Below are 26,933 nucleotides of genomic sequence, written 5' to 3'. Positions count from 1 at the left end.
AAAATATTAAGACAGAATGGAAATAAATACAGTCATCGAGGGTGGAATAAATATTTAGCAAAATTGTAAGAGTTAAAGTTTAAGAGATGGAATATTTGGAAAGGAAGCCAAAATAAAAAAAAATACTTTTCCTGTTTAAGAAAAGTGCAACCAAATGTAGATCACAGATAAAGTACTACAAATGTAAATAAGGGTACAAGTTGAAAAATGTTGTGACTGATAATAAGAGATGATTTTCAAACATATCAGATAATATACATAAGGAAGAAATAAATTTGCAGTAAGTATTGCAAAGACATTATTAAAACAAGGAAATAGCTAATGAGCTAGCTAGGAAATTCAATATGAGTTAAAAAAAAAGGTAAAAAAGATACTGTGGTATAGCGCCCTCCTGCCTATTCATATCTATATATATATATATATATATATATATATATATATATATATATATATATATATATATATATATACTGTATATGTGTGTATATATATATATATATATATATATATATATATATATACTGTATATGTGTATATATATATATATATATATATATATATACACTGTATATGTGTGTGTATATATATATATATATATATATATATATATATATATATATATATATATATATATATATATATATATATATATTGCAGAATCCTCCCTTCAAATGTGTAAGAATAGAACAAATCCACCCAGAGTATACAATAGTTCTAAAAATTCAATGGCAAAAAAACAAGAAATACAGAACTATCCTCGGTAGTGTATATTACATATCCAGTCAGTACGGCTGTTGTTACAAACTTTCCAAGCAAGCTTGTCAATCGACTGAAACACTTCCGCCAAACCAACTTCAAGATAGTACGGGTGCAAAAGATATTCCAAATTTACAAATTCCTCTAAATAATCCAATGTAGGAACGACACTGCTGCGATGAAGTAAAAACAATCCAATTTTATTTTGTGAGCGCTTTCACGGCAACCAGAACAGCCGCTTCATCAGACAAACTATGCGCTAACTAAGCGCCAATTTTAAAAAAGAGAGATGACTCTCATCCAATGAGACAATTCATCGGAATTAAAGTACCCATGCCCCAAATACTAAATTCTCTCAAAAATAAATCAAAAAATCAAGCTGTCCTACTGACAAATACATATACCTAGTTTAAAACTTTACATATTAGCTGAAAATCACAAGCTTAAAATATGTAAAAATATATAGATATGTGAGAAAAATAGAAAATAAAAAATAAAAATGACAATAATAATAATAATAATATTATAATATAAAACACGGATGAATGGACTCTGCCAGTGTGACAGAGATATGTATAAAAATATGTAAATATATATATATATATATGTACATATATACACATGTGTAAATTGTATATATATACATATATATAAACTGGAAGAAATGCATGAAACTGATACATGGTATAGCATACTATCACATGAAAAATGTAATGTAAACTCACCATACTAAAAACATGCACACACTTATCTACACCCACATAAAAAACACTCACTGAACCACACAATGTGACTGGTGATGTTGAGAATGTGGAATTGCTAAACAATGAATCTAACCATCAATCAAAATGGACCTCCAGATAAAGAATAGTGATACCAGGTACATGATTTATAATGCGGATGTAAAGTAAGTAGAAATAATGATGTAAATAAGATTGTGTAATCATGAATATAAAAGGGGGGTCAGGATCCAAATAGGAAATTGCCTGACAACAGGATGAAGACACTTATCTAAGGGGCCTCCCTTTTAAGAAAGGTTTGATGGAAATGACTTCATTCAGCCCTTTGTCCCTATGGGCCGCCAACCTGCAAATCCATCTAAGTTCCGCTTGTTCTGTTGTGTTTACAATATCCCCTAGCCTAGCACTGGTATGGATGACTTGTAGCACTTGAAATAAAAACCTGTGTGCCTCTCCCTCTTTCATTGCATGCTTCGCCAGGGCACTATATTCATGTCCTCTTGCAAGGCAGTATCCATGATCTCGTATCCTCTCTCTCAGTGTCCTATTTGTTTTTCCTACATAGAAGGAGAAGCACTGGACACAGTGCGCAAGATATATAACGTTCTTAGTGTTGCAATCACTGTCACAATTAATTGTCCATAAATGACCTGTGGTTGGATGCCTATAATAATGGGATTCGTCAATAAATATGCACTGTGGACAAGACCCACATTTATGTGTCCTCTCCAAGCCTGTCCTGACTTTATTCCCCGGACCACAAGAGCCACATAACAATCTCTTGAGGCTGTACATATTGCTGAACACAAACGAGGGACTCTGTCCCACTAGCCTGGCAATCTTGTCATCCGCAGTAAGTATATTCCAGTGCTTCCTCACAGAACTCTGGATATTGCTGAGACCACGTCCATACGGCATAATAAACCCCAAAGACCTTGTATTAATAGTCTTACTAGGTTCATGATCAATACTATTCTTTGCATTTGAATAAAATGGTCTAGCTCTGTTTTCCCTAAGATAGTTCATATCTCTGTAGACCCTAGAGACTTCTTCTTCCGTGTATCCTCGTGTAATAAAACTATCATAAAGGTCCTCTATACCTAGATGATAGTCCTCGACTCTAGTTGACAACCTAGATATTCGCATCATCTGACCCTTAACGACATTGTTAAAGGTACGAGGATGATGCATACTTTCTCGATGAAGAAAGCTTGATCTATAGCAAGGCTTCCGATGAACTTTCGTGTTAAGGGCATTGTGTCCCTTAAAGATGGTAACATCTAAGAAGTCTATGCTGTGAAAGTCATATTGTATAGTGAACTTCAAAAAAGAACTACTAGAATTTATAGCCTCATAAAACATAAGAAGTTCTTCCACTGTACCTCCCCACAACAGGAGGAGGTCATCCACAAATCGTTTGTAGAACAGAACATGTGGGTGATTAACTATATATATATTCTCAACTCCCAAAAAAGTTACACAAATTTCACATCAAACCAATACTTCCACAGTTTGTAACATAAACACATACATCAAAGTAAAAGTGTATCATAAAACATATCTTTAAATATCCTTTGCATTACTACACTACTTCGAATGCCAGCAGCCTTACAAATTTACACATAAAAACAGTAAAACTATTTGTTCTTCTATGATTTTGCAGGGGGGCTACCCCACCCTGCACCCTTCAAGTGAGGGGCTGCACCCTCCACATCCCCCCACACATTAAATATACCTACTTCAAGATTCCACTACATTGAGAAAAAGGGAAACTATTAATACACAATAAATATTCATGCCGCCATCTGTAAACTGTAAACTTACATACACTTAGACACAATAACCAGGAACTTCACATATAACGTCTACCACGCTTCTTTACGTACCTGGAACAAAACCTTAAAAGAATACAGTTACCACTTCACTTTAACTTAAACATTGCATTTCGTTATTATGAGACTTGCTCTAATAAATTTTCAGTAATTTAGGTGTTTGACCTTATTGCCAAGGTATTTTGACATTTGGTCTACGGGTAATTCGAGAATTAGAAGTAGACCCATATATATATATATATATATATATATATATATATATATATATATATATATATGTAGACACACACACACACACACACACATATATATATATATATATATATATATATATATATATATAGACACACACACACACATATATATATATATATATATATATATATATATATACATACATGTGTTTCCGTATGCATATATATATATATATATATATATATATATATATATGTATATGTGTATGTATGTATATATATATATATGTATATATATATATGTATATGTATGTATGTATATATATATATATATATATATATATATATATATATATATATATATATATATATATATATATATATGTTCATAGGTGTGTACTAGGCTAATGACTAATAGCCCTGGAGCCTCTACAAGCCTAGCCCATAGCAGTGCCCTGGCATCATGCTGCCCGACATTAGTTCACAGTGCCTCTATCAAGTAGAGCCACTGGAGTGATCCCTGGGGTGAACTTTCTATTTTCCATCCACTCATCAAGATTCCTCTCGAAGAAGGCCAGTGAGCTGCTCTGCTTGACATGTATGAGAAGTCTATTCCAAAGCATGGGCAGTCTCTGGGTTGTGAACCTGTCCCTCCAGCATTTTCTGCTGATAGTGGTAATAAGGTTGAGGTCTCTGGAGCGTGTGGTGTGGAGGGATTGGGATTTCTTTAGATGTAGCATTTCTAGCAGAACTGGGAGAGACACGGCTTTGTAAGTCAAGCAGAGATCACCTCGTAGTAGACGATATGAGACAGAGAATAGCTGGAGTTTTTTTGAGTCTGTCCATGTAGGACATTTGTTTAAGGCCTAAGATCCTCTTCGTGAGGTACTTTAGTGGCCTCTCCAATTGTTGCAGGTGTAGAATAAGGTGCATGCGAAATGGGGCATTGTACTCGATGACTGATCTAATGAGGGAAGAGTAGAGAGAGACAATGACCTCTTTCTTCCTGGATGCAAAACCATTGATAATGAGATGAGCCACATAGAAGGACTTTCCAACCACAGTGGCAATGTGGTGGTTGAAGGAGAGGTTGCTGTCAACCTGTGTCCCCAGATCTCTTATTACGCCTTCAATATTCAGTGGGTTTCCATTGATGTGGTAATTAGCAGGAAGTGAGTTTTTCCCAAAGGGGATGACGACACATTTTTTGGCATTAAGCTTAAGGCCATGGTTTTGACACCAGTCATTGGTCTCAGTGAGGCCTTTCTGGAGGATATCTACATCACTTGGGGAGTTAATAATGGTTCCCAGCTTGCAGTCATCTGCAAACTTGGTCAGCCAGAGTCTCTGAGAAGTAGATGTCAAACAGGAAAGGACCCAGGAGCGACCCCTATGGGACTCCACTTGTGACTGGTCAGAAGTCTGACCTGGAGTTTGCTACATTCACACTGTGGGTTCTATCTGTGAGCCACTTTGCAACCAGCCTAGTGATATAGGGATTGAAGCCTAGTTTGGTGAGTTTATCTATACTTCCTGAGTGGGGAACAGTATCCAAGGCATTGGGCAGATTGAGGTAGGCTTTATGAACTGCTTTGCCCTTATTGACTGTCTCAAAGAAGTCAACCAGGTTGAGCAGGCATGATTTACCTTTCACAAAGCCAAATTGTGTGGGATCTTGAATTTGTAGATTCCCTATATCCTTGTTAATTAAGTCCATGATGATGGGCTCCCTAGCCTTATATATCAGACTCTTCAGGCTAATGGGTCAATAATTCCCAGGGTCTGCAGTCGCTCCCCCTTTATGGAGAGGGATGACTGTAGCAGTGCACCATTCAGTAGGGAAAAAGCCTGATCTGAGGCTGTGATTGAACAGGGCACTCAGATGTCTTTCCAGTTCACTTTGTAGTTCATGTAGAACACAGCCAGGGATATTACCAGGTCCTATGGAAGCTGTGTTCTTGGCTTGAACAATGCAGCTTTAACTTGTGCTGCAGTAATGCTGGGTACCTGACAGTCTTCCGGTATTGTGATTGGTCCTTAAGGGGGGAGAGAGGGGTAAAGTTGCCACTGAACCTGTCAGCCAGTATGTTGGCAATATCTGTTGGCTCAGTATAGGAGGAACCATTGTGCAGTAACTCAGAGCAAATCTGGGTATTGCCGTGGAGATTCTTGATATAGCTATAGAAGGCTTTGTGATTAGTTTTAGTATCTGCCACAATTCTGCCTTCATAACTGGTTTTAGAGGTTTTGATAAGGGATCTCAACTTTTTGTTGTTGCTAATAAGGGAGTTTTTCCAGTCTTGGGACTTCACCTTTTTCTGCAACAGTTTCTTCCTTCTGTTGTAGAGTTTATTAATGGCAGGGGACCGCCAGATTGTCTTCCTTTTTTTTGTGGAGGAGAGCATCTTGGTTCTGTTGGGTATGACTAGTTCCATGCATTTATATTCACGTTCGTACAGTGCATTGGTGTATGATTCGGTAGTCATGCATCTATTTTTCATTGGCATGGGTGCCGTGAAGTTAGCCAGCTCTATTTTTAGGAGCCCAACGTCAGCTTTGGAGAAGTTTTTCATGGTGGTTGCCTTTGCGGGGGGAGTGGGTGAGATGTGGATTTCCATGGTGATTAGTTTGTGGTCAGATCTAACCAGAGAGGGATTGACTACTGGTGTCGAGCAATGGTTTCCCATGTTAGTAATAACCAGGTCAAGAATGTTGCTACCTCTAGTGGGGTTAAGAATGAGCTGGTCTAGGGCACTGGAATTGAATTCTAGGAAGCGTTGGGCCAACGAATTTGTGCATGAGTAGTTTTCCCAGTTGAAGGAGGGGTATTTGAAGTTGCCCAGTATGACAGCATTGCGTTGGACCTTAATAGTTACTAGGGTGCTTAGGAACATGAAGTGAGAGTCTTGGGACATGGTTGGGGACCTATAAAAGGCTACGACCTGAATTGCTGTCTTACCCAATGTTAGTTGTAAATGAAGTATCTCAGATGTATTATGCTGGGCTACTAGTCTGGAGGTGTGCTTATCCTTAATGAATATGGAGACACTGCAACCTTTGGAGCTTCTTTCCATGTTCTGGGCCCAAAAGGTGTGAAATGAGTTATAGCCTGGAGTGCTGGGATGCTATCTGCTGCTTTAAATCAGGTCTCCGTTACAGCACAAATGTCGATGTTCTCCATTTTGAGGAGGGCTTTGAGCGAGTGCATCTTGAGATTAAGACTTTTAGCATTGAGCAGCATGACCCTCAGACTGCATTTATTTACAGTGGTAATTTGGTCTTTGGAACACCACCTACAAAAGGCTCTATAGGGGTGGCAAGAGCCTTAGCCAAAACCTGGAAACCCAGGGTTGACAGATGCAGGCCATCTCTGGCAAAGCATCGAGGTCTGTCAAATCATGTCATCCTAGGCAGATAGATACTGGATCCCCTTAGAATGACACCAGAAACTTAGCCAATTCTTGAAGTCAATCATTTTTTGCTTGTACTGCGGTATCATTTTGGGTGATGGTAGGATGCTGCTCAGGGCTAGGGTCATACCTGCCTGGGCCACATAATCCGAGAGCTACTCCATGTCTCTTTTCATGTCATCCAGGGAGGTGTGTCTCAGGTCATTCACACCCACATGGACAATGACAGAGTCATATTTGTACCTGTTTTGGAGTGACCTGAGTGCGTGTGTCATGTGGTGGAGTCCAGTGCCTGATACACAGATGACTTTTACCATCTCCTTATTCAACCTAGTGAGTGGGACATCAGTGTGTCTCACTATTGAGTCACCTATGATTAGTGTACTGGGCAAGCTGTTTTACCTTAGGGGCTTAGGTTGAGGGGCACACTGTGAAGGTGAGCTATGTGTCTTGTGATCTGTGCTGTGTTGTGGTGGGGAGTGCATTTCTGCCTTGGAGGTCTCTGCTGTTTGGGTAGATTTCCATTGAGAGCCTCTGCAAAGGAGGGTATGTGCTTTGTGTTTTTATATGAGAGCTGTGATGGTGGGTGTTCTGGAGGGCTATGTGTTCCATGTGGTATGGTGCAGGTGTTGACCTTCTCCTCTTGACCAGCTATTCCAGTCTTGGCTAGAGATTGCATGGCTTCCAGTTTGGATATATAAGTGCATCCCTCACAAGTCTGAGTGCTGGGAGGTAAGAGGAGAGGGTTGTCTGTGTACATGAGGCAGTTGCTACACCCCCTCAGAATGCCCAAGTTCACCCAGTTAATAGAAGAAAGCACAAGAAACTGACCTTTAGACATTCCTGGAGGGATGGTCATTACTACTAAGTACTGGAGCTGTTTCCTTATAGGAAGTCAAGTGCTGATGGTATTTATGTGTGCTACAATGAATGCTACAAAAAGCTTGAGGAAGTGCTGGGCGAATGAACTAATTAAAGTGTAAGAGAGAAGAGAACTAGCAAGATCTAAGGGAAAATTTGAAGAGCAGACTTTCTGGCACTGGTAATAGTTTACCCTAGCTTAGTGGTGCTGTGTATTGCACAAACCAGTGCAAATATGGGTTTTTAAAGCAGAAAGTTGAAAGGGATAGAAAACTTCCTAAATGACCAATAAACTACAATTTCAGAGCTAGAAACCACTCCTCTTGTGGCAGATAGGCTACCTAGTGCTTACCACTCCCACTGATAAGCTGGATGGCTTTTTTCTAACACAGAAAGGTTTGGGTAACTCACAAACTTACAAAACAGTCCTGGATACAGTAAATCTCTATCTGGACTACTCTAGTAACCGGAAAGGCAGGAAACAAGCTTAGAACTTATTTTTCAGAAAAAAAACTGTTAAAACAGTGATAAAATACTTTAAAGCAAATACAGTTTAAATAAATGCAATTACATTTATAAAAATGACTAAAAACAAGTGCAGAACGCAGTAAATTAGGGAAAAATCAAAATGGAGGCACTTAGAGTATCTCTTTCCCCTTCCTGATGCTTTTGCAGTCTGCAGGACACCAAAACTGGATCCGCGAAGCTTAAACAAGCGCAAACCCGTGCAAACATTGGCTTTTAAACCAGAATGTTGAAAGGGATAGAAAAACTACCCAAACGGACAATAAACAACAATTTCTGGGCCAGAAACTACTCATCTTGTGGTAGATAGGCTACCTAGTGCTTACCACTCCCACTGATAAGCTAGTACCCTTCCCTCCAACACAGAAAGGCTTGGGGGCTTAGAAGCTTACAAACATTCCTGGATACAGCAAATCTGTATCTGGACTAGAGTAGTTACAGGGAAGGCAGGAAACAAGCTTAGAACTTTTTTTTTAACAGAAAAGCAGCTAAAACAGCAGTAAAAACAATTCAAGTGCAGTGCAAGTTAGCACACTTGAGTGTGTAGCAATATTAAAGCAAAACCAGTTTAGATAAATGCAATTAAATTAAAAAATGACTAAAAGCAAGTGCAGAAATCAGTAAATTAGGAAAAAATCAAAATGGGGGCAGTTAAAGTAGCAGAAAACAATGCCAGCAAATATATAAATAATTCAGTCAAGCAAAAATTAAAACAGTGTATGTATGTATAGGCAGGGGGAGGGCACCACAATATCTTTGTATCTCTGAAATGGATTCTCTAGTTGTAAATCTTGTGAAACAAACTTAATATCTTTCTATACAGATGTAATAACACCAAACACTGCCATATTGCAGTGTATATTATGTCCATGTGTCTAGTAATGGTGTTCAGTTCTGTACATCCTTTTTCTGCTATTAAATCATCAGAAGAAAATGATTTAAATAATTGGTTATGTGGGAGATAATCTGAAGTCATTATAAGTAACATTAAATCAGATCAATATAATCCACTTTGTGGAGTACCCATAGGTCACTTTTGGTGTCATATTTATTCTCTGCATTTATGTCCACTATGCATGCAACAAGTGATAAACATCAGGTGTGTAAGTTGGCAGATGATGTAACAATTACACACTTAAATACAGCTCTAAATGATTCAGGAGTACTCTAAAATTATGCTAACAAACTAATGTAATAGGCAAATAACTCCAATATAAAATTTAACAGTAAGAAATTTAAGGTACACCATTTAAGACAGAATAATGTAGAATACTTGTATGACACCAGTAATGACCTGGATTTATGGTACACAATTTAAGACAGGATAATAGAGAATACTTGTATGACACCAGGAATGAACTGGTCTCAAAAAATACAAAATATAATGATCTTAGGGTTCTTGTAACTAATGATCTGGGGTTTACAGTACATGCTAGGTTACAGGTAAAAAAAATGTTACAGAATAAGCACACCTTTAAGATGCATTGCTTTTTCTTAGTTTAATTTCACCAGGTGTTTTCTGTTTCTAATACCAAGAAGGGAATGGACATCATTCCTAAGGCAAGGTGCAATTAGAGATCATTAAATTACTATTGTTTTGGTCTTTGACGTTAGCTAAGAGTGCTCTTCTTAATACCTACAAGGTGCCCAGAACTGTCTCCTTCTGTAATTCATACAGGGTTACATATACTGGTGGCATATTTAAGTATAATTGTCAATTCTTTTTTACTAAACATGTTGTTCCTACTATTTAAGAAACTATCTGAATGTCTTTCTTCCACATTGCTAACATTTTTGCCTGCAAATCCTAGTATTTTATGACTTTGTGCCTGTCTCTCTGTACATAAGATGCTGTAATCACTGGGTGTAGTAATTTCAATAATCAATGCTACTTATGCCTTTTCTTCAAGGATCATTATATGTGGCTGTTTTATTAAGTAGTTAATACCTAAATATAAAAAAAAAAAATCACTACATCTATACGAGAATATGGCAATGGTCTTTCTGGTTACAGCCTTAGTGGTATTAAAAAGATGCAAAAGGTATAAAGGTACTTTAATGAAAACATTAGTGTTAAAAATTCAAAATATGTCATCAGGCTTAAAATGTTCAGTGTGTATTCAGTTCTGTACCATTTATACAAAGAAGGCTTAATTTGGTCATACAAATCCTTCCATAATGAATACTTAACAGCAACCTCAGGTACCTTGTTTGGGACATATGGAAATCTGATTGTAAACAATATGCTAGTGATTCTTGATTTAAAAAAGTAAAGAGGTATTGCCTTTTTCAGCTACAGGATTAGAAAACACTGGGATGTTACCTTTTTCAGAATGTCTATCAGTATTTTAAAAGGGCATGGATACTTGGTTTGAAGAAATGGGCTTTTGTACCACTACCTCATTGAAGTCAGCGAGATATAATTTATTATGAGATTCCTTTGCCATTCCTGACATTGAAGCATTGAAACACAGAAGCAGCTTCCATAACATAAAAAATATTGTCATTTCCCCTGTTAATTTCTACCACAACTAACTAACTGACTAACGAACCAAGAACTATAAAGAATACATGCAGTAACAATTGCCTGGAAATAATACTTATTTAGGTGTTTGCAAGTAATTATGACATCTCAAGATTTGCATTCAGGTCACTATTACAGTCCAAGTTATCACAGGACCAGTTGCCGAGTGGTGGTTCATTGAGTCCTGTTTGACAGATGATCTATGCCATTTTGTTCCCTGAACGACTTTAATGATATTTCTTTTAGTAATTGCAGCTTTGATAGCTTCTTCTCATTTCAGTTATGGAGATTGTGCAAGTTTGGACCTCAAATGGTTTTACAAAGATCTAACTAGTACACTTTCTGGTTGCATGATATCAATAAGAATATATAAAAAGTGTTGGTGGGGGGGGGTGGAAGTGCTGCCTACACACGGTATTTGGGGGGGGGCTTGCTCTTTGAAAAATGTTAATTTTCAATATTTGTTTTCTGAGGGGGATAAGTAGATGGGTTGAGTTTTCAAAAATGTGAAGGTGTTTAGTGCTTAGCTTTTGATAGTTTGGGTGTCATTAAGCTAACTTAGATCCTGCTTATGTGTGCTTGCGACTCAAGGTATACTTACATGGCATACATTATTAAGTGGCATATTATTGTCTTTTTAACACTGCCTTTTAACTGTGTGACTAATTTACTTTTCATTAAAGGAATTTGAAGTTTCACTCTTAGCTTTAATATATGTTAATTATACTGGTCTCGGAATTTGTCTGAATATTTACAAAATACGAATTTATGTAGTATAATTTATGTAGAAAGAAATCTAAATAATTTCTTTGACTCTTAGGGATCACATCTATGTTCTGCTGGTGCATCCATCAACCTAATTATCCAATCATCTTTTACTTTTGATAATATTTAAAAAAACTCGACTACTGAGTGATTTCTGTTTGGAGATTAAGTTCCCTGTGCTGTTCAGACTGTTACATTTCGTGCTGTACATTCTGTTTTAACCCTTGACACTGACAGGTTCATACATGGGGTAGGAGTCATAAAGTTAGTTGATTCTATGCAAGGTTGGTAGAGACTGCAGAAGCCTAGTAGTCACTGTGTGAGTTTATTACATGGCTATAAGGTGAGATGCATAAGTGTAATGCCAATAAAGAAATGGAATTTAGAGAAAGGCACTTTATTGATCTGCTCTGTGCAGAACTATATCATTTCATAGACTTTCTCTGCAGATCTGTTTGAATGTTATTATAAAGGGCAGAGCAGATTGTACAGGACATACATGATTCAAAGGAAAAAAATACAAGGGTAAACTGTTTTAAATAAGTATGTAAAAATAACTGTTTATGCAGGAATAAAGAAGAAAGAAAGAAAGTATAAGATGCAGAAAGAAAAAAGGAGGCTTGAAAATGAAATTAGTCCCCACATGTATTAGTAGAGTATTTGCAAGGGCTGTACCCAGACCGTGGAGATCAGAGGGAATTCTTAACAGGTATTCATAATTCCTTGCAGAGTGTGTGTGTGTGCAAATGAGTGGTACAAATGATCTACCATGGCAAGGCTAACCACCCTGTGATGTAAACCTTGGCTTGAGATGATTGTCACCGCTGAAGTGACATCCTGACCCCATGTGCAAAAATGGGAAAAGAGGGTTGAAGATGGATGGCTGGATGGATGTATTATTCCTTGCGGTGACTTTAATCACAATGTGCATCCCCTTCAGACGTATACGGCTATAAGATTAATAGTACGCTCTTTACTGCCGCTTAGCTCTATGTCTGCCCTCTATCAGCAGAACCTCCATCGATGAAGAAGAGCTGACTGCTGGCTGTTCCCCTTCTCCCTGATAAGACTTCTAGCACTTTGGCCATACTGAAGAATTAGCTCATACTGCGGGATTCAGATGTTAGGATACCTCTTATGTCATCTCTTGTAGGGAATATTAATGAATACTATTAGAAAATCACAGTAGGTGGCATATTTATTTATTTATTTTATTTGTATTGTTTTTCAGGGGGTAAAGCACTGATCTCAATGGACCTTTTTCAGATTCAGCCAGGGGGTGGTGTCTGGTTAAGTGCCTTGCTCAGAGTCACAGAGACAGTGGAAGCTGAGGGAATCAAACATCGCAAAACCAAAAAAACAAACAACAGAAACGTTCACAATTATCGTAGAAAACAAATAAAAATACAAAGCTTTCGGGTTTCCCCTTCATCAGTGCATTAAAAACCTAATAAAAATACACAGCTTTCTGGTGCACTGATGAAGGGAAAACCCGAAAGCTTTGTATTTTTATTTGTTTTTTACGCTTTTTCATATTTGTATTGAACACAGTTTGCTGCAGTAATTTTCCTCTTTTTTTGGAATCAAACATTGCACCAGTGGACCACAGGAAACAGCTTGTAAGCAGGTCCTTAAACTTCAAGTCAACTGCCAGACAGGCTTCATTACTGTTTGTATCAACTGACATGATATTAACTAAGCTTTGTGCAGCTCTCTGTCTGTCACATAGATTTGGAGTAGCTCGCCATTCATTGCTGGTTGCAGTATACAGCTGTCCATGGTATCCTATCTGCTGGTTCTGGGTTTGTGTCTTGACTGCTGGTACTTTACTCCCTTTTAATTCCCAAACCTCTTATTTATGCACTCTTAATAGTATCCGCTAAAACATGACTGTGTGTGTGTCTACTATCATTTTAAAAGCAATCACTCTGAATAACACCTTACTAATTTTCCTTTATTTATATAAAGATGGGAATTCCTGGTAGGTCTGGATGGCTACAGGACAGTTGTTGTTGTCTTTTGGCTTTTCCCGGTTAGGGGTCGCCACAGCGGAACTCCAGTTCACTAATAATTGGCAGTAGATTTCCACGAATGCCGAGGTGCCAGCTCGACATTCAACCTTCAACGAAGGCATGCCCATTTAAGTAGAATATGGGTTTATTATATTCTGTGGCCAACATTTACATGCAGATGCCAGCCACCCTGCTTCAGGAAAGACATGTGCAAGTATAAAACTGGAGTGTAGTTATGGCATTAGGTATGGCTTTTACAACGTTTATCAAGATAAAAAGATGAAGACAGCAGTTATTACAATCGTATTTTATTTCAAATCTATAATGAAAGAAAATAATATGCTTTCCCAAATAGTATTCATGTGATATAGGGATGTGAATGCGTCTGTGTGCATTGGGAGGTCTGCGATTATAACAAATTCATTTCACCTCTTACACATGCTGCAAAGTAAATGTTGCTGTACTGGGAGCATCTAATGACATTCTGAGACTCAATGCCTATTCTAGAGGTTTAGGAAAGGTCACAGTGCCAACACCTATGTGTTGTTGTGTGTGCTTTACACAGAGAAAAAGTATTTTACATAGCAGAGCTGATAAAAGCTGTCAGAATTATATATTTTTATAGTGGCAGGATATTGCTTTTTACACAAGTATTAGGATCACAGTAAATAAAAATGCTAACTTACTATTTAATATTAATAACATTAAATGCAGTGTAGTACCTGTTTCACATCTACTTCCACCAAAGCTGGGTGGACATTTGCAGATGAAGGAGTTCAACGCATCCACACAGACTGCATTATTTAAACAGGGATTGGAGCCACACTCATCAATATCAGCTTCACATAATTTTCCAGCAAATCCTGGTGCACACTGGCAACTGCAGAAAAAGTGAAAACAAACATAAAACATACTGAAATCAATACCTCTCCACTAGAGATATTGTAGTACTTTGCCCAGAAGAAAATCTAGTAAAATCAGATTTGTATCACATGTTCATAGTTTGTTAATAAAGAAAACTTAATAACTGTTTTGCCATTTACCAAGATTATTATGTCATTGTTTCTCAACTGTACAATTTTGCAATGATGTAAAGTGTTTGCTTTTCTCTTCAATATTTCAGTCTGGCATGTTGGAGCAACTCTGTAATATAATAGCAACTACTGCAGAAATCATCCATATTTAATAAGTACAGCATATGGTTTGCAGCTATATTTTATAATTTCCTATCAAAAGCTAGTAAGTTGAAAGGATAATTTTAAATTGTGGTTCCTCTTGAAATTTTACAGATGATTTTCTTTTTTTGGTTCTCTGTTACATGGCCCTTCAGACACTAAACAAAAAGGGCTTGTCTCCAGGGAAGCATGACATTATTCAAGTTAATAGAAATGAGGACAATGTGCAAAAATTAATTTTGTGGGTACAGAAATAAATTCCTGTGGTGATTCTAAAGCACTTATCCAGTCTCATGTAAAACTACTCACTTAAGAGTGTGCACCACTGATCCCAGGCAACCTAATTCTGTGGAAACTACCGCCTCTACTTACAGGGCCTGATGTCCACTAGTGTTTTCAGTTTTGTGGCCTATTGGTTAGCCTTTCTCAGCAAAGTAGAGTGAAAAGGTTTATGCAGGTGTCTGAAATATGAAAGTCATGTTGACACTGAAGTATACCAGCAATGGCAACTCAGGAAATGAGTTGAACAAGTCATGAAGAACACATGTCTTCAGCAGAGATAAACATTCTGGACAACGGATGACCTGAGAGCCTGAAATGTCAGCTCTGTGTGTAGGGCCACATTGTAATTATGTGCCTTGCCTGAGTTATGCCTACCATTATGTGACATAAGACTGTTTTCATTCAGTTATACATCCCCCCTTTTTACACTCATAAGCATGAATCAATAACTTCAACCTTTGCCCTTCTCAGAAGATCTTTAGGTGAGTAAAAAAAAAAACAACCTCATCTATGCATAGTATTTGAATACTGGCACAAAGGAAAAGTGAGAAGACTGAGCATCCTAGATATAATAAGTGGTGGTTATAACTCAATGCCTGTTACTTCTGCATATTACATATAAAAATTCACTCCAGTAGAAAAGAAAGGAGATTGCAATTGCTAGAGACCACTTTGGCTTATCAAATATCTAGCATGGTTTGTACTTTCTGATACTGCCAGGAGATGGAGAGAAGAAACTACTGTCCTTTATGTAGACAGTTAAAAATCAGCTCGTGATAATGAGAACATTTCGGTTATTTGTCCAGGCTTCACTGTCAAATGAAAAGTCTAAGAGATATAGCATTTCTGAAATATGTCTTGAGCTGCCAAATTATATTTACTCAAGTTATCTCCTTCATGAATCAGAGACTTCAAAACTATCTACAACTTATTCATGTACTAATGATGAAAGACCTTTTTTCAAGAAAGTTTTGATAGAGATTGTATAAATTAAAATGCTTTTCCCAAAATTATACTGTGTGTGCAGTAAAAGAAAATATGCAAGGCCAAACATCAGTTTTCAAAATAATATGGCTTGCTTTGCAAGAACAGTTAAGTGATGACCTTTTATTAAAAAAATTTCTTGTAAATGTTCAACTTAGATATTAATAACATATAGCTGTGGGATTACTGTAAATGGCATCCTGTTATAGAAAAAAGTAAGTTACACTGACATCTCAAACAGAAACTTTGCATTACAGGGACTTTCTGTGAGCTTTCAGATGCATAAAAAAATAAAATACAGACACTTCAAGTGACGCAAAGATGATGTGGAGAGACTTTTTGTGAAGTCTTCAGATACAGCAAGGAAGAAAATAACCAAAGAAGGACATAAAACAAAAATCAAACCAGAAGAACAAGTCACAAAGACATTAAAAATAACATTGACATTTAAGAGAGTATATAAACTGGACAGTGTTTTCACTCTTTAGTGACGTCTTTGACTGAGTGTACAATCAGTCATTACTTCGTGTCTAGCCGTGTTATAATAGAATTGAAATAACTGACAGTTTTAACTGTTTGGCAAGAAGTTGTACTAACAAATAAATATTAACAGATACAGTAGTACGATGTCTGTCTGGTCACTGATAATAATATTTTACAAGTTTTACTCAATGCTTCCAAAGTATTATGAAACAAGCTCTCAGAGACTGAAGAGCAGAAATATTTACAGCATTGGCAGTTGAACTTTTTAAGAACACATATATCATACAACCCATTTCATACTATGTAATCATAGTGTGCAGACTGTACTTAACAGATTTACATAGGCACTAACTAACAAAACTTTTACCACAGGACAATAACACTAAATCTAGCAGTATCGCAGTTTGATCCCATCTCAGTAACAAGCAGATATTTACAACAGTTGCACTGATCCTGGCAAATTATCATGATACTTTTCACAATATTTTAGTAATTAAATTTATGCAGTGAAATACTTGGAAAATTCAAAATCTGAACTCAGTCTTTTCTTGAAAAAATGTCTAATTGAGTTTTTTTTGGCACATAGTCTACAGTTGACAATACTTACATTCAAAAGTGAAAACATGTATGTTTTGCATGGGACTATTACAAGTGCTCATATGCCAGTACATCGCAATATACATTTTCACTGCTACTTCCTCTAAATAACAATGCCCTAACTCACACAAGCCCAAACTTACTTCATTGCCTAGCTTTCTTAGTACCTGACCCTACTGAACTGCATTGCTTTACCAGAGCCCTAACTTGAACCCTAAAACTCCCACCTGGCAACAACCCTTAACTGAATTCTTGTTCCCTAATGGTAACACTCCTCGCCTGACCCATAACCATAAGTTCCTGATTACTCCATAGACTGAAAATTCCATTCTCCACTCACCAAACCTAAGGTTCTGATCACTCACTGATCCAAAAACTGCTACTCATCCTCACAAAACCTAAAGTCCTAAAACCTAAACCTCCGCTCCTTCTTCCCTAAAACTAAAGTCTCAAATCCCTCCTTAAACCTACAAATGTAGTCCTGCTCCCTAATCTTTAAAGTCCCCCTCCACAAACAAAAATCCCTCTCCCAGTTGTTGCTGGAAACCACAAGCTGCTTTCTAACCTCTTCCCAAGCTCTCCTCATGGCTGCCACATCTACCTTGCTTGAACTTGACTATTTGTTTGAGTGCATGAGGCAGTTCATGGGAACTACAAGATTATTGAGTCCCTGACTGTGTAACAATGGGTTTGAATACTTGTAACTTAGGCACTTGCAGTAGACCCATTTTAGAACAACTATATGAATGCATATTTCATTTTACAAGTATGGCTATCAGACAGAGAATTATTTCCTCATTTCTGCTGCTCTTTAGTTAACTCCAAAACTGTTTCTTAATCACTCCCAGCAGCCTGTTCTCTCAGGCCCAAAAAACAATGATAAACATTATGCGCTGGATTGTTTCACGACAGTCATGACCCTGAGGGATCATTTCTGAACACTCTAGCACCACAAACATACTCTGTTCATCTCAATTATTTCTTAATAAGAACTTCAAAGTAAAGTCAAATCCTTTCTTCTATATAATAAAAAGAATTATTCTTTTTTTGTTTTGTTTTCAGCAATAAGCCTCTTTTCACAATCTCAGGTGAGTTTGACACCACAAAGATTCTTTTTCACTCAGACAAATCATCTCCTCCCTGCTATCAATATGACACAACAATGTAGGTCAACTTCGATTAATTCTGCTTTTCTCTTGCTTTCCCAACCAGAAAAATTAGAAGCTGTTATGCCCACATTTAGACAGTCAGTCTTAGTTTTTTTTTATCCCTTGTGCCTACAACACATCCAGAAAATGCGTAAAATATTCCTGCCTCCTGTCTGCCTGCTAAGATTCTCCTTCCCAAATTTCTCGAGTGTATCAGTCAGTTCTTTTTAATCACTATATATATTCTTTATGTGTTTCTAAGCTTTAGAAAAAAGGCATTCAAATTCCAATCAGCAAAAGGGACACACCTGGTGTAACAATTTTATTCCCATCATTTGTCATAGGTTCATAGGTAGTACTAGGCTAACTGCCCTTGCAGGCCATTGTAAGTCTAGCCAATTATCCCTTGTCAGACTCCAACCTTGCATCTTGTGTTTGTAAGGCAAACACCTTAACCATTAGGCCACCCTCCCATCATCTGATTCAAAAATAACTGACAACTACAGAAGGGTAAGAAGGGTGAAGGGAAAGGGTTAGTTGCACGAGGCACTAGATTGTACCGTACATAGAAATTCGAAAAATGCCATGCAAGTAATTTTTAGTTTTCTGTAAAAAAAACAAAGAAACAAAAACAAATAAATTACTGTTTAAAAAACGATCTTCCACTTCCAATTGGTAATGATAATTACACCCTGCCTGCTTTCAGTTCAGTGGAAATACACATCCACTCATCCTTATGTTTTATGTAAGGGATGAGCATCACACATTGCCCAAAGTATTAGCAAGGCTTCAACTGGGCCACTGGGTGCAGTGGGTGGGGGCAATTTTTTATTTATTTTTTATTTTACATTTGTTGACCGGGCTAGTCCAACTGGATATATGTCCATTTTCAGTAGAGGCCCGAGGAGAAAAGCTCCACAAGTTAAACATCCAAGTACATAAGGACAATGATATTTACAAACGACATTTGAACTATTAATTAGACAGTCACACAAAACATGTCAAAAATGAGAAATGAAAATAATGTTCTTTATAAGCAATACCCGAACACACACATACTATAAAACAAAAAAAAATAGCAGCAACGTAAGCTAGTAGTAGGTTGCTGTATTTGGCACCAATAGTAGCATCATTTAAAGGTATTTGTTGAATCCCAACTTCATTGTTGTTTTTGAGTGCACGTTTTCAGCTTAAAGTAAACAACCCTAAGCTCTTAGCCGCATTTATGTTATTCTTTTCATTTGCTGAGATGGGAGCTTGGGACTGGCCTGCTTCCAAGGGAAGGAGAAGAGAAAAATTCTTGAAGAAGTCTGACTAGACTGACTGGATGTTGATGATTAGGGAGGGTAAGCAAGCGCAAAGCTGTCCACATAGCCTTCAAACTCATAACATAAGAATAAGGGACGGAGAAAGCCAAAAAATAAATAAACAAGTAAAGAATGAATGGGAAAAGGCTAAAATTGAGAAGAATTTTAAATATTCCTGTTTATATTTAGAAACCACAGGTTAGTTTTTCATTAGCATAATCAGAAACAAAGCCAAAAAGATATGATGAGGGGAAAGTTCAAAATCAGGATGGGGCAGGTTTTGAACATTGTTGATGTAAACATTATATATTTAGAAAGTTGCTAGAATTATAGACCATGCATTAGCATGTATTTTCTGAAGGATATTGTTAGAAAAATATGTATTTGAACATGTATAAAGTGCTAGTTTAAAAGCAAAAAGTATATAATGCATTTTATTCTATTTACAATATGGCAATAAGAATGATTTTACATGTAATTGCTTGAAGCTTTGGAGCTGCAGTGTATAGAACTCTGACCCTGGCAGTAGCCAGCTCAGCAAGCTTATGTTTTTCACTAATGATTATCTGCTGGGTCAGGAAATTAAATGTATAAAGCATTGAAAATCTTCTTCCTTCCTCTGGGATAATTGGCCTTGTGAATGTTACCAAGGTAAGACACAGCTGCTGAAGTAATGTTGCAAAAAGAACAAAGAAGTGTATTACAAGACTGAACCAACTATTGTATTCGAGCAGGCCTGAAACCTTGAAGGAGTAACATTTACAGAAAGACATTATAACTGACCAGGTGCTTTGCAAGGCTGTATTATTCCCATGGGAAAACTTTTAAAATGTATAACATCAGCTTTTTCTTATGAATAGAATATTGTAGACCATAGTGATATAGGTGCCCTATGACTAACCACGTCAGTAAGGTGGGCACAGCTTGAGTGTTAAACCTATATAAAATTGTGTACTTCCTGCATCATGTCAGACAAAACTCTGTACTTGTATGTTTTTTTGCCTCCTGGTGTACACTAGTAAACTTTTGCATCTGAGCCTCCTGTGTTGTTATCATTGTTTTTATTTAACAGTTTGGTCCTTCGGTAAACGGAAGCCCTCAGACAGCTACAGATCAGAGTGTACCGGTGGTCGAATACTGCGCAGGAGAAGCTACCGAAATGGTTCTTCTTGAAATACAAAGACCTCCGACTGAATTGTCGTTTTGAGAGGCTGGCCACTTTCTGATCTGCGGCCGAAGAGCGGTCTCGAACTGGTCGACCCAGGAGGCTCAGGTAGGAAGATATTTGCCTTTTTTCTGTTTTAGATCAGGGACTAGGTTACAGTAAATGTCATTGTCAGAGATTTGTTATACAGATCAGGGACAAAAGGAAATCACTGTATATTTTGTCAGAGATCAGGGAAACAGAATAAGGTAGGCAGTTATTCTAGATAAACTGTGTAAGGAACTGAAATACCACGTGGTGAAAAGGGTTACGTAACATTTTCTTTTAGAATGGGAAATCAGTGCACTAAAAACTTGCGAGATCCGCCCCTAACTGAAGACGCAAAATATATGCAATTACAACGGGCTGATAATGTAAGGTATTATACAAAATGGGTTAATAAATACGGATTTGACAGTAAATTAAATAAGATTTCATTAGTTAAACTTTTAAAACCGCTTAAATCTGACGCAGAAGGTCAGGCAAAAAAACAACAGTGATTAGGCATTCCTCAGGCACACAGGTGGATTGAGGAAGTAAACCGAAGGGAACAAAAAACTAAAAATGCTAAAACGTTATTTTTAGACAAAGAGGATAATAATACAGTAATAGCAACGGCTCCTCCTCCCCCGCCCCCTCCGATGCCTTTTTTAGGATATGAAGCAGGAGGACAAGCTGGTCCACCTCCATGTTATCCTGAAGTCACAAGAACACTAAAACCATTTGTTAGAGATCCTATTGAAACTAGGTCCCGGACACGTAAAACACTTGGGGACACAGACTTATATCAAGTAGGGAGAAACACACTAGAAGAGAGTGAGGAAGAAATCTGTCCACTAATCAAGGTACCAAATCCTCAGGCAGGACAGGAAGGGCAGGACCCAACTCTTCTAGTATATAGACCATGGACACCGGAAGATATTCGGAAAGCTACAGAGGGAATCCCTCATCCAAAAGTTAATTACACAAAGTTTTTACAAAATTTACAAGGTATGAGACTAAGTTACCACTTAAATGGGGAAGAAGTAGAAAAGGTAGTTAGACAAATTGTGGGTCCAGACTGGCACATGATTTGTGGCACCTGGAATCCTCGTAATGCAGAGCTTAAACCACTCCCACATAGTGACGCAGAACTAGACAACAGAGTAAAAGGTCTCACAGACCGAATTTCTGAAAAATGGAAACCTAGAGCAGATTGGACTTGCATTAATCAATGCATACAATAGGAGAATGAAACTGTAGATGGGTACTATGGTAGATTATTGGAATGTTTCAATAACCATAGTGGTATGGCTATTCCTGAAAATCAGACACATAATACCTCGTATGAACAGCAACTGAAAAATGCATTTTTGAAAGGTTGCATTGCACCTATCAGTAGCTTTATTACAAAGCATATGATAGATCATCGAACAAGTAGGCTACAAGCCTTACTTGAATATGCTAGACATGCTGAAAGACACTTTAATAGTAAAAAGAAAAAGAAGACACAAGTCTTCACAGCTGAAGACGGAGCTGAGGTCTTTGTAGTACAGTCAGGTAAAAAGGGTAAGAAAAATGCCCAGGGAAATAGACAATCTGACAAAAGGTCAGAAGATTTTGAAGAGAGAAAAAAGAAAGGTGAGTGCTTTAAGTGCGGAAAGAAAAGACATTTAGCAAGGGATTGCAGGCTAAATAAAAAGGTAACTACAGAAAGTAAAGGAGATGAGGACTGACTATATGATAGTGATGAAAGTCAGAAATCATCAGGAAAGGCAAACAAACAAAGGACAAATGTAAATGTAGTGGAAGGAACGGAGGAAGTGCAAGCAGATGTAGAGGATGAAGAAGGTGAAATTTTAGATTTGGCATTACTGAGCTTGGAGCTCTATCTGGCAGACACAAAACTGGAAGTTACACTTCTGGTGGAGGGAAGGGAAGTAAAATTCCTGTGTGACTCAGGAGAGTCACGAACTTTGATACACCCTTCAAAGTTACCAGAATATTCCGAATCACCTGATTATATATTAGTGAAAGCAGCAAATGGACAGCTATATAGGGAGCCACTCTCCCATGATATAGCAATAACTGACCCTGTTTCAGGTATGACTCAGAAAAGTAAAATTGTAGTTTCTGCAAAATGTCCAGTAAACTTACTGGGAAGAGATCTTATGCAGATATTTGGCATAGCGGTAGTCCCCACTATGCAGGGTATGGAGGCACAAAGACAAATGGATACGTTCGTGGTGCGACCGGAGGGTGAGACTTTTTACTGGTACAGCCAGGACCTAGTTACGACTGGTCCAGGGGCAGTAACCGAGGAACTGATGAATGTAGCCATCAGTAAGGCCCCCTCCCTTGACACTGACCAACAGCATTTGTTACATTGTACTCTATATACTGTAGCATGCCAGGACCTGATAAAGAATATGAGCAAGAATTATTCAAAAATCCTGCTAACAGATTAGTATTACGAACCTTGTATTGGGATACTGAGGGAAACAGTGTGGTAAGCTGTTCATTACCTCAGGAATTCATGACACTGTACAAATCTAATCGACTACCACATGTCAGCTTGACAAAGAATAAGGATGTAAAATGGGTGGACTTAGGAGAAAAAGTAACAAGATGGGAAAAACAAACTGATTTAGAATTATCAGAACAGGGAATACAAAAACAGAAATTGAATTGGCTAACACAGACACATCCAGCTGTACACTTACAAACTAGTGAAGACAGCTGATTAACATTCTTATTAGAAGAAGAAGAAAAAGCCTTGTGTGACATACCAAACATTCTTTGGTCAACAGGCAAATCAGATGTAGGACTTATTCAAACAGCAGGACCAGTAACTATTACACCAAAATCAGCATTTAGACCACAGAAAAGACAATACCCCTTGAGGAAAGATGCAGAGCAAGGAATCAAGCCTATAATAGCAGCATTACTCAAGGAAGGAGTACTGGTATAATCCCTTGATTCACCATGTAACACCCCTCTATTTCCTGTTAAAAAAGCAAACGGGGAATGGCGGATGGTACAGGATTTACAAGCTGTAAACAATGCAATAATACCCAGAGCACTTACGGTGCCAGACCCACACACCTTGTTGAATGATTTGAAACCTCAACAAAAATATTTCACTGTGGTAGATATAAGCAATGCTTTCTTTTCAATACCTATACATCCTGATAGCCAGCATTGGTTTGCATTTACATTTCAGGGTAAAAGATATACCTATACTCGGCTACCGCAGGGATATTGTGAAAGTCCAACGATATTTGCACAAGAAATGGCAAGCAACCTGGCAGGATTTACCCCACCAGGAGGTAGTCAGATTCTACTTTATGTAGATGACATCTTGCTAGCAGCCCCTACCCAGCATCAATGCAGGGAGGATACGATAGCATTATTGAAATTTTTAGCAGCACAAGGACACAAAGTAAACAAAAGTAAGTTACAACTTTAGAGAAAACAGGTTAGATACCTAGGATATGTAATATCCAATGAAGGTAGAATATTAGACGAAGACAGAAAAACAGCGATTTTACAGGCACCTAAACCAGCAACCAAGAAGGAAATGATGTCCTTCTTGGGAACGACTAATTTTTGCCAAAGCTGGATATCAAACTATGCTTTAGAATCTGCTCCACTGGCTGATTTAATATATAAAACACCAATGGCAGCACAAGATGTATTACAATGGACACCTGAAGCAGAAACAGCTTTCTGCAGACTAAAATAATTGATAGCTTCATCATTAGTTTTAGGACTTCCAAATTACCACAAAAGATTTTTTCAGACCGTAGATTGTAAACAGGGATACATGACATCAGTTTTGACGCAACAGCATGGGGATAAGCAATGCCCCATAGCTTACTATTCATCACAGTTAGACCCAGTGCCACGATCGTTGCCCCACTGTGTGCAAGCAGTAGTCGCAGCTGCAATGGCAGTACAGGCTTCAGCCTCAGTGGTGTTAGTCCACCCTCTCACATTGAGAGTGCCTCATGCAGTCGCGATAATTTTACTGCAAGAAAAAATACCATATCTATCTCCTGCTAGCCATCTTTCATGCATGACCATACTGCTGAGCCAACCTCATATGGTAATTGAACATTGTACAACATTAAATCCATCAACGTTACTTCCGACTCCTGTGGATGGCACACCACACAGCTGCCTGCAGGAAATTGAGCAAATAACTTTGCCCAGACAAGACCTCACTGATATGCCCTTGGATGATGCTGAGGTGACATTTTATGTGGATGGCTCATGCAGAAAGGGTCCTACAGGGAAAAATCTAGCAGGGTATGCAGTAGTCACAGATACAGAGATTTTAGAAGCCCAACCCTTACAGCATAACCTGTCTGCTCAAGCAGCAGAACTGATAGCCTTAACACGGGCTTGCACTCTAGCGAAAGATAAATGTGTGAACATATATACTGACAGTCAGTATGCTTTTTTTACAGTGCATGTTTTTGCACAACAATGGAAAAATAGGGGAATGATAACATCTAATGGTAAACCGATTAATCATGCGCAACTTATTTTGAACTTGTTAGATTCCATTCAGTTACCTACTAAAGTAGCTATTTGTAAATGTTTAGCTCATACAAAACGACAGGATACAATTTCAAAAGGAAATGCAAAAGCTGATGCAGCTGCAAAGCAAGCAGCCTCAGACTCAGAAACGTTACTTTTAACCGAGGAATTACAACCCCCTGAGATTTTAGATCTAGAAATGTTAAAAACGATGCAGACATTAACTACAAAAGCTGAGAAACAAAAATGGGAGAAACGAGGTGCAATCCTCGAAGATGGACTGTATGTCTCCAAAGAGAAAAAAGCAATATTGCCATCTAATTTATTTAGATATGCAGCTTTGTTGAGCCACGGGCAGTGCCATGTCTCAACAGGGGGGATGGTACAGTTAGTAAATCGAATATTCCAAACGTATGGATTCACAAACTTTACACAAAAATTTTGTGCAGCATGTCATATCTGTAACAAACATCATGCACAAGGGGCATTCAAACCCAAACAAGGGAGTTTTCCTACACCACCATATCCGTTCCACACTATTTGTATGGATTTCATAGAATTGAATAAATGTGAAGGGAAAAAATACTGTTTAGTAATTATAGACATGTTTTCCAAATGGGTAGAAGCTTTTCCAACTAAAAATCTGGATGCAGCAACAGTAGCAAAGGCCCTAATAAAAGAAATAATTCCTAGATTTGGCATACCGGAAAGAATCTATAGTGACAATGGGACACATTTTGTTAATCAGACGATTCACCAACTTGGGAGATTCTTTGGGATCTCCTTGAAGAATCATTGTGCTTACCACCCACAGTCTGCAGGACTGGTGGAAAGGTACAATGGAATTTTAAAAAGCAAGTTGAGGAAGTTAGTAAACGAGACACAGAAGAATTGGATTTTCTGTTTGCCTTTGGCACTGCTGAGCATGAGAACAGTTCCAAATGTAAAGGGTTTGACCCCCTTTGAAGTAATATTTGGAAGGGCATATTATGTGCCACAATGGAAAGCTCTCATGCCTGCAGAACTAGAGGCTGACAGCTCATTAGCTAGCTATATGAGGAAACTGTTAACAGATAAAACTGTTTTGCAGTTGAACTCTTTTTCAGATAAAAGACAGACCAGACCATTGGAAGCAGTGCTGACCCCAGGTTCCTGGGTGTGGTTGAAGGTCACGAAGAGGAAGAATTGGGAGAGTCCAAAGTGGGAAGGACCGTACCAGGTACTGTTGGCGACGCCTACTGCAGTCAAAGTTGCTGAGAGGTCGTCCTGGGTCCATCTGACGCACTGTAAACCGGTAAAGAATTTTCAGCTTGATAAACATTTTTTGACTGACACACAACAAAGGCAGGATGGCCAAGAGCAAAACGAGTAAAAACACAGATCAACCCCAAAGATGTTGTTTAATCATCTTGCTGACTATGCATTTATTGACTATGATTGTGATGACCTTCCTTTTGTTGTGGTTTTTCCTACATATAACCACACAAGTGAAAGTGGAGAGACGCGATGAACTGTCTATAGACTGGAAACCAACCTTTAACACATACCTAGCTATGAAGCGTGTATATGTAGAGACTATGAACATTTCAAATTGCTGGGTTTGTACTGCT

At 37.9% G+C, this 26,933-nt stretch overlaps 1 protein-coding gene across 3 annotated transcripts in view; it reads right to left on the bottom strand.

Annotated features, from left to right (window-relative positions):
• The window catches only part of SVEP1 (sushi, von Willebrand factor type A, EGF and pentraxin domain containing 1), a 2,252,988-nt gene that overhangs the window by 1,002,283 nt on the left and 1,223,772 nt on the right, over positions 1 to 26,933 (bottom strand). For all 3 annotated transcript variants that reach the window (XM_044061036.1, XM_044061037.1, XM_044061038.1), the window contains exon 25: positions 14,342 to 14,499. In XM_044061036.1, coding sequence (XP_043916971.1) covers positions 14,342 to 14,499 — 158 coding nt within the window. The remainder of the gene's footprint in view (positions 1 to 14,341; positions 14,500 to 26,933) is intronic.

Source organism: Protopterus annectens, chromosome 2.part0 (assembly GCF_019279795.1).
Source record: "Protopterus annectens isolate FY-2018-M chromosome 2.part0, PAN1.0, whole genome shotgun sequence".
NCBI classification, from domain to species: Eukaryota; Metazoa; Chordata; order Ceratodontiformes; family Protopteridae; genus Protopterus; species Protopterus annectens.
This window is presented reverse-complemented; position numbering and strand designations above follow the sequence as displayed.